The following is a 12,805-nucleotide window of genomic DNA, read 5'->3' on the forward strand; positions in this document are numbered from 1 at the left end:
TTTTGTGATTGCACATTGAATAGTAGGTACCACGTTTAACACAAAATAATAATAATAATAATATAAAGAAAAGCTCAAATATTTTCACCATTTTTCAGGGCACTTTTTATTGTAAGAGAGTTTCTGCATTGCTTTACAGGTGTATCAATTACAACAAAATCTTTCCTTATCAAGATGGTATGATATGGTCTACTGCAGATCATCTCTACAGCAGAAGTGGCACAGGACCATTAGGAGCATTGACAATTTCTTTTTTTAACTTGTGACACTTCAGAATTTACACAATTCCAAATAAAACTTCTCAATGTAACAATACTTATGGTTTAAAATCCCTCAGATAGTAACGTCAGAAGGCAAATATTTTTCCAATTAAAAAAAAACAAAAAAAACATCTGCAGCGACCATTCATGAAATAAACTTTAAACAGTCTTAAATATAAACTTTCAAGTCAATCTTAAACATTAAAACCAATAACTGACTCCGTAAAATGGAATGTATTATTCTGTGGGACCAAAAAAAAAAAAAAAAAAAATACGTTGCTGTCCAAAAACAACTCTCTTCAACTTGTGTACAGACTGAAATTAAGACTATTTTAAAACCCAAATTAGAAAATACTTTGACAAATGACCATACAAACACCAAAGCCCCAAGCATGAGATTTTATGCATGAGAATTTTTTTTCTTCTTCATGTTTCCAACTAATTACAGTGATCGAGATGGTTAAATCTCTGTCTGTGTGCTGGGAATCAGGGGTATGGTTTGGCTTTATTTCGGTCAATGCCCTTGTTTTCTGGTATATGCTTGTAACTGCAGCGATCATTCTTAATGCAGCCATTTGTCCTCCAAAAATAACATTCATCAGGCTGTTTGCTAAAGAAAAAAAGCAAAGACAAAAAAAATAATCAATTACCATTAAAACAAACTATCAAAGGGATTATATGACATTGTGCATTTGATGCAGTGTCCTGGCACGACAAGACAAAACCAATAAACCCCATTACAAACAAAAGGCATTTGTTGCATCCAGTGGGGACGCAATTACTGATTATAATGACTTCTATTGTCTCTACGTGTTGCTAATTGAGTCGCGTAAACATAAAACCAAGTCTGCATTTTTGATAGGAGAAATGACAAAAAACAAGTGCTATTTTAATAATACAGCGAGAATAAAAGTTATGCCTTCTTTCTTGGCATTATCATTTTGGCAGCGTTATGCAAATCTTCCCACACAGTGATGTAGACAAGTGGGGGCGTGTTTAAACGTGGTGCTTTAGGTGGGCGTGGCTAACAACTTTTATAAAGAATATCTCTGGGTTTGAGACATTAGTGGATCACTATTTGCAACTTTATGGAACTTGTTTATTCACAAACAGCTTGTAAGACTCCAAAGAGAAAGGAAAACTTGAAAATCGCATCATATGACCCCTATAAGCTGCATAATAAAATTGTTATAATATAACTCCATTTTTATTTAACTTAAGTAATAGTTCACCCAAAATTTTAATTTGCTGAAAATGTAATCATCCTACGCTCGTCAAGGTGTAGATGAATTTGTCGGAACAGATTTAAAGAAATTTAGCATTATGTCAACAATGGAGTAAATGGGTGCCGTCAGATTGAGAGTCCAAACAGCTGAATAAATGCATCACAATCCACAGTGGTGTAAAGTATTTGTTGAGTAACTAAAGTAGTAAATCTACTTTATGTGGATGCAAGTATATTAAGAGTATATAAAGAATTTACAATGGATTCATTTGGATTACTTGATTATTGTGATGTTTTTATCAGCTATTTAAACTATCATTCTGATGGCACCCATTCACTGGTGAGAAAACTGATGTAATGCTAAAATTCTCCAAATTCACATCTGAATCTTAGATGGCCTGAGGGAGAGTACATTTCAGCAAAAAATGTTTTGGGTGAACTACTCCATTAAGTAGAACATTCTGATCATATAGCTCAAACCAAATGTTGTATTTCTAACCTAAACGGTGATGTGTGCTCACAAATGTGTTCAAAAACAGAATGCGTCTGTGTTCACTCACCCATTCTTCCCTGAGGACTCTGTAGAGGCACCTCTGGACACTCCGAGACGTGTGTGAATCCTATCTGGATAACGCACCACTAGAATTGTCCCATCAATTACATAACCCTGCAAATCACAAAAACAAACATACAGGCTGTTGTTTTTCATCTGAGATCTTCATTTAACCAGAAACACGGGTCAAAACCCCAACCACTGATATCACTTGAGAAGGGTTAGAGATATTAGCAGCCATATAGACAACTGCATAGCCTACTTTCCACTGAACAAAGCAACAGAGCAAGCATACTCACATGGAAATCCTTTATTGCTTTATCACAGTCCTCCTTCTTGGTGTAGTTAACAAATGCACAGTGTCTCATTTGTAACACTCTTACACTATGGACATGCCCAACACTGTTTTATAAAGATAAATTAATACAACTTAAAATGTGCTCCATCACGTCAATGCTGAATAAAGCATTTTACTGGCTAAAATGTGTGTGCAAATCAAATAAAGGTCACTTACGAGCTGAATAAGTGATAAAGCTTTTGTCCTGTCAAAGAAGGCACCAGATCTCCGACCCAGATGGGAAATAGCTCTCTGTTTAGGGAAGCCAGACATCCAGATTCAGGCAATTTTGAGGTGAAAGTTGTATCACAAATGCCTGTATGTATGTGTCTTACGGAGGAGGAGGAGGAGGAGGAGGATGATAAACTGGAGCAGTGGTTGGCATACTGGGTCGAGGCTGATTCTGAGGAAGAGGTCTGAGGGGGAATTTAGCTGGAGATTGTGCGTTTTGCTCTACAGACATTAACTGGTGTTCTCTGGGCGCTAGGACAGGGTTTAGACCTGCACAGAATGAGAGTTAGCTACATGCAACCTCCACAGAAAAAACAACTAGATACTAGGAAGCAGGCACGTGCACAGGTAGGGCTCAACCTGTGCAGAGCACATGCCCTTTTTCCCCTTACACTCCGAAGTGCCCTTTTTTTGGTGGTGTTTTTTTTTTTTTTTTTTTTTTTAATCAATGCTATTGGTCACCCTTTACGCCTGTCTGTCTGTTTTACCAAATTAAAGTTCTTAAAACGAGCTTGTGTAAATCTTATTCGATCCTCAAGCTGTCAGTAAGCTTTTATAAAATGCTAATTTGGCCAAATGCATTTTACCACAGGAAAAACTGAGCGCACCGTCTATATAGCTAAAAAAAACTAGTTTGTAAACTAGATGAAAATGTAATGTGATCCCGGCAGCGGCAGGCGCCGTCGCCGTTTTAATGACGGACAGAAAAAAAAATCACATTTGCACACATTCGCTGGTCAAAAACGATATATTAATAAGTAATACAATAACATATAATTTGTTTTTACCATCGGAAAATCATAACAGGTGCGCCCCCGCGCTGTTTCGTACTGGAACTTACACAGCGACGAGTAATCCACGTCACCTAGATAACATATATTTCTAAGAAATTCTTCTTTGATTTATGATTGCTGATACACTTAATTTATTAACATTTAGGCTAATCATGTTATGGTATACTCTCTGTATACTCTCTGTATAAAATGTTGTAAAACATGGTTTTACTACAGTAATGTAGTAGTAACTAAAAAAAAATTACAGAAGATCACTGAAATCTTTATATTTTATCATGCAGAATGTAATTCATGATTCATTCCAAGGCTTCATTTATTTGATCCAAAATACAGCAAAATCAGTAATATTGTGTAATATTTTTACAATTTTAAATAACTGTTTTCTATTTGAATATTTTAAAATGTAATTTATTTTTGTGATCAAAGCTGAATTTTCAGCATCATTACTCCAGTTCAGTACTCTTCAGTGTCACGTGATCCTTCAGAAATGCTTTTCACTGCAACTGTACTTTTCACACTATTTTTATTTATTTTTTCATTGCTGGCTTATTTTAGGGAAAGTGTAGTGAATAAGAGACCTTCAAGAGACCAACATCCCTGGTCCACCACAGTATAAGATTTTTGCCAGATACATGGCTCACAGAAGGTTGCTGTTGTATTAGGTTTAAAGAAGCCCTTAAAACCCTGTTTATCTATATTATCTAATTATCTAATATTATTATTATGGTTGTTATTAATCGTGAACAAATCTAAAGCTTTTGAGACTATTATTTTGTGTTATTGAATTTGTCATGAAGATGTGACCATTTCTTCCTTTTATGCAGGCTTACTAAATAATCTTGATATAAAGGGGGGGGGGGGTGCCCTTTTTCAGTTTCAGCACATGCCCCTCAAAAGGTCTGTGCACGGCCCTGCTAGGAAGGAACAAATAAGACATGGGGGCAAAACATACCCCCACACATTCAAATCAGAACATTTATGACCGTCACGATTAAAGTGAAATTTGAAAATGATTAAAAAGTGTTGATTATGGAATCACGTTTTTTTTTTTTATATATATATACACAGCATTAAGCATTATAACCAGTCACAAATCTGTTGAGTGCATTAATGTGATGGCCAATCAGTGATGTTTAGATCAGTATAAAAATGATACATCAGTTTATGTATCAATGCTGATTTTAAGCTTGCATATTAGATACATTAACTGACAGAATATTGAATAAAAAAAAAAAAAAAAAAAAAAACTGAATAAGGGCAATTTACATTTCCCTTACAAAGTTAAAAACAGTCCAGGAATTCACTTCCAGGGGGCAAATATGAGCTTTTAATGGAAATGTTAATCTCTGCACTTGATACATGTATTATCATACCTGACAGCCCCGAGAGACTCTCTAAGGCTTTTTCTACAGTTCCATGAAGAATTAAGGCGTTTGAACTCTGCTCTTTAGTGAAGCCCATTTCCTGTTGATGAAACAAGCATATTTCAACATTACCATTCTTGGTTCATGTACCATTCCAATGTGAGGTCCACCGCTCACCATAAGCTGCATGAGCTGCACCCTCATCATCTCCTCAGCTGCGTCCTTACACGTGCTGTCCAGTTTTAACACTTCATTATATGTAAGTCTGGCTTCATAGTATCTCTGACAGAATGGGAAACAGGATTGCATGAGAATACAATAGCAGCGGGGCATTCGTGGACGAGTCTATACTCTAAATGATGGATGACACTGGCAAAAACTGTAGTAATACCTTCAGCCCAACAAGTGCTTTGCCTTTCCTGTAAAGCCCTTTAATCCATTTGGGGTTCATAGAAAGAGCAATTTCAGCATCATTTAAAGCTTTCTCATACTGCAGCATCTTTTCATAGCAGTAAGAACGATTTCCAAATAACCTGTTCCATAGACAAACAAAGACATTAATGTGACACCTATGGCTTATTCAGAAGTTATGTTGCGATTAAAACGGTCAACATGGATTCTTACTTATACTCTTTAGGGTTATGTTTTATAGCATCTGTAAAATATTTCACAGCCATTTCCAGTTGTCCTGAGGCGGCATACTCATTACCTATAACTACAGAAGAGAAGATGGAATTAGGAAGACATTTCATGACTACATTTTTTTAAGAAAATCTCCACTCACACACCTGCCAGCTCCACGCTTCTTGTAATAAAGTAATTTGCATTGACTGTCTCCTCTGGCTGCTGCTCCTCCACCTTGTTATCAATCTACAGGAATGAAAGAATCGAAATGTTATGTAAATAACAAGTATGTCAAGAAATTGTTGCTTCCAGTAAAATGGTTCATGCTTACATGGACACTTCTGTAAGAATATTACACTGCCGTTCAAAGGTTTTTGAAAGAGGTCTTTCATGCTCACCAAGCTGCATTTATTTGATAAAAATACTACAAAACAATACTATTGTTAAATATTAAGAGTTTAATAAAATGTTCTATTCGATTTTTAAAAAAGTAATTTATTCCAGTAAAGCTGAATTTCCAGCAACCATTACTTCAGTCTTCAGTGTCATTATCCTTTAGAAATAAATGCTAAATACCAAAGAAACATTTCATATTACTATCAATGTGGAAAACTATTCTCTGTTTGATGAACAGAAAGTTTCCAATCCAAACTGTGTGAATATCCGGTTCACCGACACATGCCACGATTTGCACATATGACAAAGTTCCACGTGGATGAGAATTTTCTGCATTATGGCACAATGGTTTAAATCTATATGTCAGAAGTTTTAAGATCATCAAAAAAAGAAAAAAGTAATAATTCTATTCAACTTTCATTTCATAATCAGGTTGTGAAAATGTGCACTATTGCAGCCTGGCTGCTTGCTGTGCACACACTGTGTTAAGCAACACCTTTGAGAAAGAAATAAGGGGGTTGTAGTAAGTCTTCAGTCTTTTCCAAAATGTCTCAAGGTAAGAAGTTGGTGCCAGACAACAAACCCAAAAGGCCTGTAGAATATCCTATGTTCACACTTAAAACTCATACAGTTCTCAGCCAGTGATCACACTGCAGGTGCTTTCTTGTTTATTTTTAAGATTTCCTCAATACTCCCACCACAACCTTTTTAAATAATCTTCTGGGATGTTTTTAGCTGCGGCATACTTTGCTGTCTTGACCAATAAACTCTGACTTTGGCTTCTGGAACTTCCTGATTTTTTTTTTTTTTAATAGAGAAGACTGTCTACAACAGGGGTGTCAAACTCAGTTCCTGGAGGGTTTAGTTCCAACACACAAACCAATCTAGTGTTAAAATAGGGTTGGAGCTAAACTCTGCAAGGCTGTGGCCCTCCAGGAACTGAGTTTGGCACACCTGGTCTACAACAAAGCAGAGATTCCTGCAGAACATTGGACCATCTAACTTTTAGTCAGTTTAGCAGTTTTTCTCCTTTTCGGATTTTTCCTAGTACTCCTGCAATAGTTATTTTATTAATCTAAGTTTAATCTAATGGTGGCTTTCTGCTAGCTGTTTTTCTTTCAATAATCATGCTTTCAACAACATGTGATAAGAGAAACTGATACATGTAGTGTAAAATCACTGAGTATAGTGATTATACAGTAGCAATCTCACATAACCTTATAATGTCCTAGTTTCTATAAAATACTGTACATGAATAACAATAATAAAACACACTTCAACACTGAACCACTAGGCAGTATGCCAAATTCTGCACACCCAGTGTCTCGTATCAAGAAAGTAATGAGTCCCTCTACCAACCTGTTTTTGTCGCATTGTAGTGTCTTTCTCCTCAGACCCACATGGTTTTCTTGAGTTTGCTTGAGCATGTTTCTTATCATTTTTAGGTTTTTGTTCAAGTTTGCGTTTGGCGATACTGGCTGCATTTGATACAAAGCAGCTGCTCATGTCAAGCTCCTAAGACACACATAATAAAAGTCATGAAAATCAGACAACAGCTCTTTATCTAGGTAGTAATTTTGTGAATGACAAGGGACATTAAGGATCATATTGCAGAAGCTTGGAAGACACAAGCTAACCTCTGGATCCATAGTTGAATCTTCCTCTTGATCATCTTCATTACTGCTATCACTGCTCTGCACAGGTGCTGAGGGGCATTGAGGACCAGGAGGCACAGATGTACAATTTTTGCTTTTAACTTTATTTTCATCTTTATCGGCACATTTAATCTCTTCTGGTCCAGGGTCAACTTGAACCTTAAACCAAAGAAAGAAACATTTAGACTTTGATGCATGCCAACGCAGCATCATTTTGACTAATACTGAAACAATCCAACATAGTGGATACAACAATAAAAATAAAATACTAACCGGTTTATTTTTTTCTTTATTTGCATTCTCCTTCTCTAATTTTTCCAACCGACGTCTCTCCTTCTGTCTCTATAATAGTTCAGAAAAATATAGCTTAATTTTCATACTTGTTTTTCAAATAAAGACTTTACCGCATGCCCTCACCGTCTTCTTCTGTTTTTTCTTCTCTGCCTTTTTCTTAAGTTTTTCTTCGTCATCCATTAGCTCTTTTGCATTTCTTTCTGCTTCCTAAAATAGTTACATAATAATTGTCAAAATCTTCTAAAACAAAATAATGATTGAATCACAGGTGTTTGACGCAAACCTCAGCTGATATTTGTTTGGATGGTTTAGGCAGACCTCTTTCAAGGAAGTTGCGAGAACAGTTTCTGTTGTTTGTACCGATGGCATACTTGTTGTCATCTTCATAATCATAATCGTAAGAATCCTCATCAGATGAACTTTCGTATGCTGTAAACTGAGCTGCAAAGCGGTCCAATTCTGGAACTGCAATACAAAAACAATTTTCTCAAATATCACAAAAACTTAACTGCAAATGTTATATAGTGTTCAAGTTATCTTTACCTTGAAGTAGTTCACTATAAATAAAAAATGCTGAAAATCTATTTACACTCAGTCCATCCAACATGTAGATGAGTTGGTTTCTTTAATTTGAAGAAATTTTGCATTACATCATTTGCTCACCAGTGGATCCTCTGCAGTCAATGGGTGCCGTCAGAATGACAGCTGATAAAAACCATCACAATAATCCACAAGAAATCCATACAACTCTAGTCCATCAATTAAAATCTTGGGAACAGAAAAGCTTAGATGTTTGCTAGAAACAAATAAATCCAAGTCCATAATCCCTATACTAAGGCTTCCTCTAGTTGCAGCTCTTCTCTTATTCAGTACATAATCAATGGCCTCAAATCACAAGTGTTCTTTTCTTCTTTTTGGCTCATCCCCAATCTGTCTCAAGTATTTCCCTATCCTGGTGATTTCTTTTTAATGGTAGCACTCACAGTTAGTTTATCTTTAAATATGTTCTTTATGGTTACACAAAAACACACATTAGGGATGAGCGTATCTCCATGACTGAGGCCAATACGATATGCATCTCGATGCATAGCCAACGACACGATACTTAAAGATACATATGAAACAGCTACTGATGTGATGCAATTCACCCATTATGATGCAGTGTGATCCGATTTCAAGTCAACACAATGCAATATGATGCAATGGAAAAAAACAGGATAACTTCTAATACCTCGAGGCCTGTTTCATAAGGCTTATTTCAGTTAGCCTGACTCATTGTCAAAGGATTTGGTTTTTCTATAAAAATTTAACATAGGCCTAGATCAAGCTAGACCAAACAAAAGTTGATGTATTTCCTCAGCAACCAGCACGGATCAGCTCCAGGCATGACGAAGCAGATATCGTCCTCTTTTGGAAGGCCAAACAAAAGTAGTTTCGCTTTCACAGTGAAACACAGCATCTATACGGTATGGCGGCTTCGTCAACAACAATAGTACAGCGAGAATAAATGATACACCTTCTTTCTTTGCGTGAACATCTGGGCAACTTTATGCAAATCACATAGTGAGTGATATAGAGATGTGGCGCCATGTTAGAACGAGCCATTTTAGGGTGGGTGTGGTTAACTTTTATACAGAAGATCTCTTTGGATTTGAGAATTAGTCTTTGCAACTTTACAGATCTTCTTTATGCACCAAGAGCTTGTAACACTCCAAAAAGAAAGGAAACATTTTAAAAATCGCACTAAATGACCCCTTTAAGAGCTGCTTAAAAATAAGCATGCACAAATTAGTGAGATTGTGTGAAATGAATTTGTCATTTATGAAACCGCTTTAGCCCAGATTGATTTGTTAGGTTACTTCAGGGCAGATCTTTGCTTTTCCTCAGGTCTCCATAGTGTTGTGATACATCATATTCACGCAAGAGCAGCAGTGATGGGAGCATGAGCTTGAGAGACAGTTTTGAGAGGAGAAATCAATTTACATGTAAAACATTGATCACATTATTGGTTAATTTATAAACAATAAAAGTGTAGCCAATCCACTAGTAATTATATATAATAATTTTTTTTTTTTAATTGACCAATGCAAATATGTTAGAAACGATGCATCGCGATACAAATGCTAACTTGTATCCAATGCTTTGGTTTAAAAGTGTGCATCGCATCGTTAACTTTCTAAGCTGATGCACCAGGCTAATCACGCAATCTTGGTCTAGAACTGTTGCTTGATCTATGCATATTTCTCTCCAAATTCAGATGAGATTACTTTTCACAGGAGAAAGCAATATTATGGCTAGAGGACTCTTATTTTAGCCAGATGCATTCTTAAAATGGTCTTAATGATGGATTTATTACAAACACTTCAGAAGACATTCATCGATGGACTGGAGTCGTGTGTCACTTGTGATGTTGTTAGCAGCTTTTTTGAGCTCTCCATCTGAAGTCACTCAATCTCTGAAGATAGAGAGAGTAAAAACTATTAAACGTTTTCTTGAACCGGTTTATTGAATCGAACTGTCCGAAAGAACTACTGGTGATCCGAAAACCAAAGCAACCGATTCCTGACTTGTGAACAAGTCAGTCTTTTGTTCGTTATCTGGCTCGGCTCAGTGTTCATCTCTCTCTTCACAGCAGTTCAGTCAGTGTACTGTTTGAGTAAATGAATTACTCCGGGATATTGGTTTGTTTAAACTCAGAGGGAGTGTCAGCCACATTAAAAAAAAGATAATAGCTTAAGTCATTTGTGGATTAATGCGAATTGGAGATGCGAACCGTTTAAAATGATTCAGTTCGATTTGGTGAACTGGTTCAAAAAGATCCGGTTACGTCGAATGATTCGTTCACGAACCGGATATCGCAAACTGCTTTGTTTTGAACTCTCTTACAACAGACACGGAAGAGAAGACAATGCTGAATAAAGTCATATTTTTTGCTATTTTTGGACCAAAATGTATTTTCGATGCTTCAAAAAATTCTAACTGACCCTCTGATGTCACATGGACTACTTTGAGGATGTTTTTCTTACCTTTCTGGACATGGACAGTAGACGTACACACAGTTTCAATGGAGGGACAGAGAGCTCTCCGACTAAATCTAAAATATCGTAAACTGTGATCCGAAGATAAATGGAGGTCTTACGGGTTTGGAACGACATGAGGGTGAATTATTAATTAAATAATTTTGATTATTGGGTGAACTAACCCTTTAACTTTTTTTTCTAAATCTATTCTGAAGAAAAACTAATTTTCAGCAAATTTTCATATTCGAGTTAACTATTACTTTACAATTAAGGAAATTTTACAAAAACTTTTATAACATAAGCACCCTAATATCAAAAGAAAAGTTCATAAATCATGCACCCTGATACACTAGAATATTTCAATCTTTTTTGCTGAATCAGAGCTCACAAACTAAGTTCATGTAAAACTTTAGAGCACTAGAACAAGCGCAATAATAGGCGTGTGCCAGTGAAATAAAGACATGACTTACCAAACCCATAACCAAAATTTAAGGCATCTAAGAAATTGCGGTTTGCAGATCTATCCTTGATAAAATCCACCATTGTCTCCTAAAAAAAAAAGACAGCACAGAAAATAGAAATTAAAGAATAAAACCTTCACACACCAGATTAACTAAAACAATACTGATACATGTCTGGTAAATGAATTCACAGAAACATCATGACTTACGTGGGTCCGCATGAGGCTGTCGTCATCACGCAACCGGAAGTACTCTAAAAAGAGTCATTGGGAAAACATATTTTAAAAGTTTGAACAGGCCTTACATTGGCACAGACACACAAAGAGTGACTTGCGTGGCTGAATCCTGCATATGTCATAAAAGCATTGACTCACCTTTCGTATACTATTAAAGTTTGTAATGATCGAAAACACACCAAAATATACTGGATTCATAAGACAGCGTGAATGTAACAAGAACTGACTAATTCTTTCACAACTTCTACGTCCTTTCACAATTTCCAAGTAAGTTTTGTTGAACGACGCGTCTTCTCTATTGTTAGTACAGCTATATGTGTTTGGCGAGCTGGCTAAGTTTTGGTAACATTAGACATCACGAAAAAAGACGAGCAATCTTACCTGGTCCTATGGTGTTCTTTCTTGACATTTTAGCGAATATACTTATATATATGTATACAAAACTAATTAATTCTAAATTATAAAATACTTAAGTAACTTCCAGTTGATTTAACATTCCTTAGTGCTCGAGACTCATCTCCACCTTTGCTGACACACACAGTGCGCGCTCACACGCATGCGCGCGCATATATGCTGGATACTTGGATAGATGCGCAGAACCTGGTGGAACACTCACAAACTGCGCACCAACGTGGTGCGGTTAGAAAGAGAGAAGTATCTTTATTTTACATTTAAATTAAAAAGACCAGTACGGAACACGCAGCGCCGGGTGAAGCCTGTAAGCGGGTGTAAGAATCTAGGGTGTTGTTTTTATTTATTTATTTTTTCTCTATTTTATTTCGGATCTTTTCTTGTCTCTTATTTTGTTCAACTTGTTAAGATCAGATTTATGAAGCTGTATATTGATTCAATTTTGTTTACGTCTTAAAATTGTACTTTGACAAAATGTTAATAAAAAAATAAATAAAAATTAAAAATAAATAAAAAAAAGAATCGAGGGTGTTTGAATGTGGGTTGGTAGGTTAATCAGGAGATTGTATATAGAGTGTCCATAGATAGGTGGGTAATGCACTTATAAGTCTGCGAGCCGCCGTCAAGTAAGAAGAAAATGAAGTTATGAATGATTATTGAGATGGCTTACTGATAAACAGAATTGACAGAAATTATTAAAAGAATAGGCATTCTAAAATTCTAAAGATGGACATATTTTAAGAAAATATATATAAGCCTTAAGAAAATGTAAACCTGGAATGATGCACTTATAAACGATATTTTCCATCCATTTAAACATTGCTGTTAAAGAGTTTTATAGCCATTTTGGAAATTTAAACGTTAGCTTTTAAAGCACTCGTTCATAATGTTTGTTTCAAACACCCAATGAGGTTTCCCACATACATCCAGAGCAGCTCGAACCA

The 12,805-nt window shown here is 36.0% G+C and overlaps 1 protein-coding gene across 2 annotated transcripts; it reads right to left on the minus strand.

Annotated features, from left to right (window-relative positions):
- Window positions 1-81: 81 nt before the first annotated feature.
- Window positions 82-12,081, minus strand: LOC128026384 (tetratricopeptide repeat protein 31). Of its 2 annotated transcripts, none has more exons than XM_052613459.1 (18): window positions 11,832-12,081; window positions 11,424-11,467; window positions 11,224-11,302; window positions 8,017-8,198; window positions 7,857-7,940; window positions 7,713-7,781; window positions 7,422-7,598; window positions 7,144-7,299; window positions 5,553-5,634; window positions 5,389-5,479; window positions 5,156-5,297; window positions 4,942-5,046; window positions 4,774-4,864; window positions 2,711-2,876; window positions 2,553-2,627; window positions 2,338-2,440; window positions 2,046-2,152; window positions 82-870 (listed from the first exon to the last, which is right to left on the minus strand). In XM_052613459.1, the coding sequence occupies exons 1-18, from the start codon at window positions 11,857-11,859 to the stop codon at window positions 747-749; spliced, it is 1,905 nt and encodes a 634-aa protein (XP_052469419.1). In that variant the 5' UTR covers window positions 11,860-12,081; the 3' UTR covers window positions 82-746. The 2 variants fall into 2 exon arrangements, with proteins under 2 accessions (XP_052469419.1, XP_052469420.1); XM_052613460.1 differs by having other exon boundaries at window positions 2,717-2,876; window positions 11,832-12,008.
- Window positions 12,082-12,805: the final 724 nt, after the last annotated feature.

This window comes from Carassius gibelio, chromosome A13, assembly GCF_023724105.1.
Source record: "Carassius gibelio isolate Cgi1373 ecotype wild population from Czech Republic chromosome A13, carGib1.2-hapl.c, whole genome shotgun sequence".
NCBI classification, from domain to species: Eukaryota; Metazoa; Chordata; class Actinopteri; order Cypriniformes; family Cyprinidae; genus Carassius; species Carassius gibelio.

Coding starts and splice junctions, on each gene's coding strand:
- LOC128026384 (XM_052613459.1), bottom strand. CDS start 11,859: ATGTCAAGAAAGAACACCATAGGACCAG. Junction 2,441..2,552: donor CTTTATCACTTATTCAGCTC/GTAAGTGACCTT, acceptor TTTATAAAACAG/TGTTGGGCATGTCCATAGTG. Junction 2,153..2,337: donor AAGCAATAAAGGATTTCCAT/GTGAGTATGCTT, acceptor TGTGATTTGCAG/GGTTATGTAATTGATGGGAC.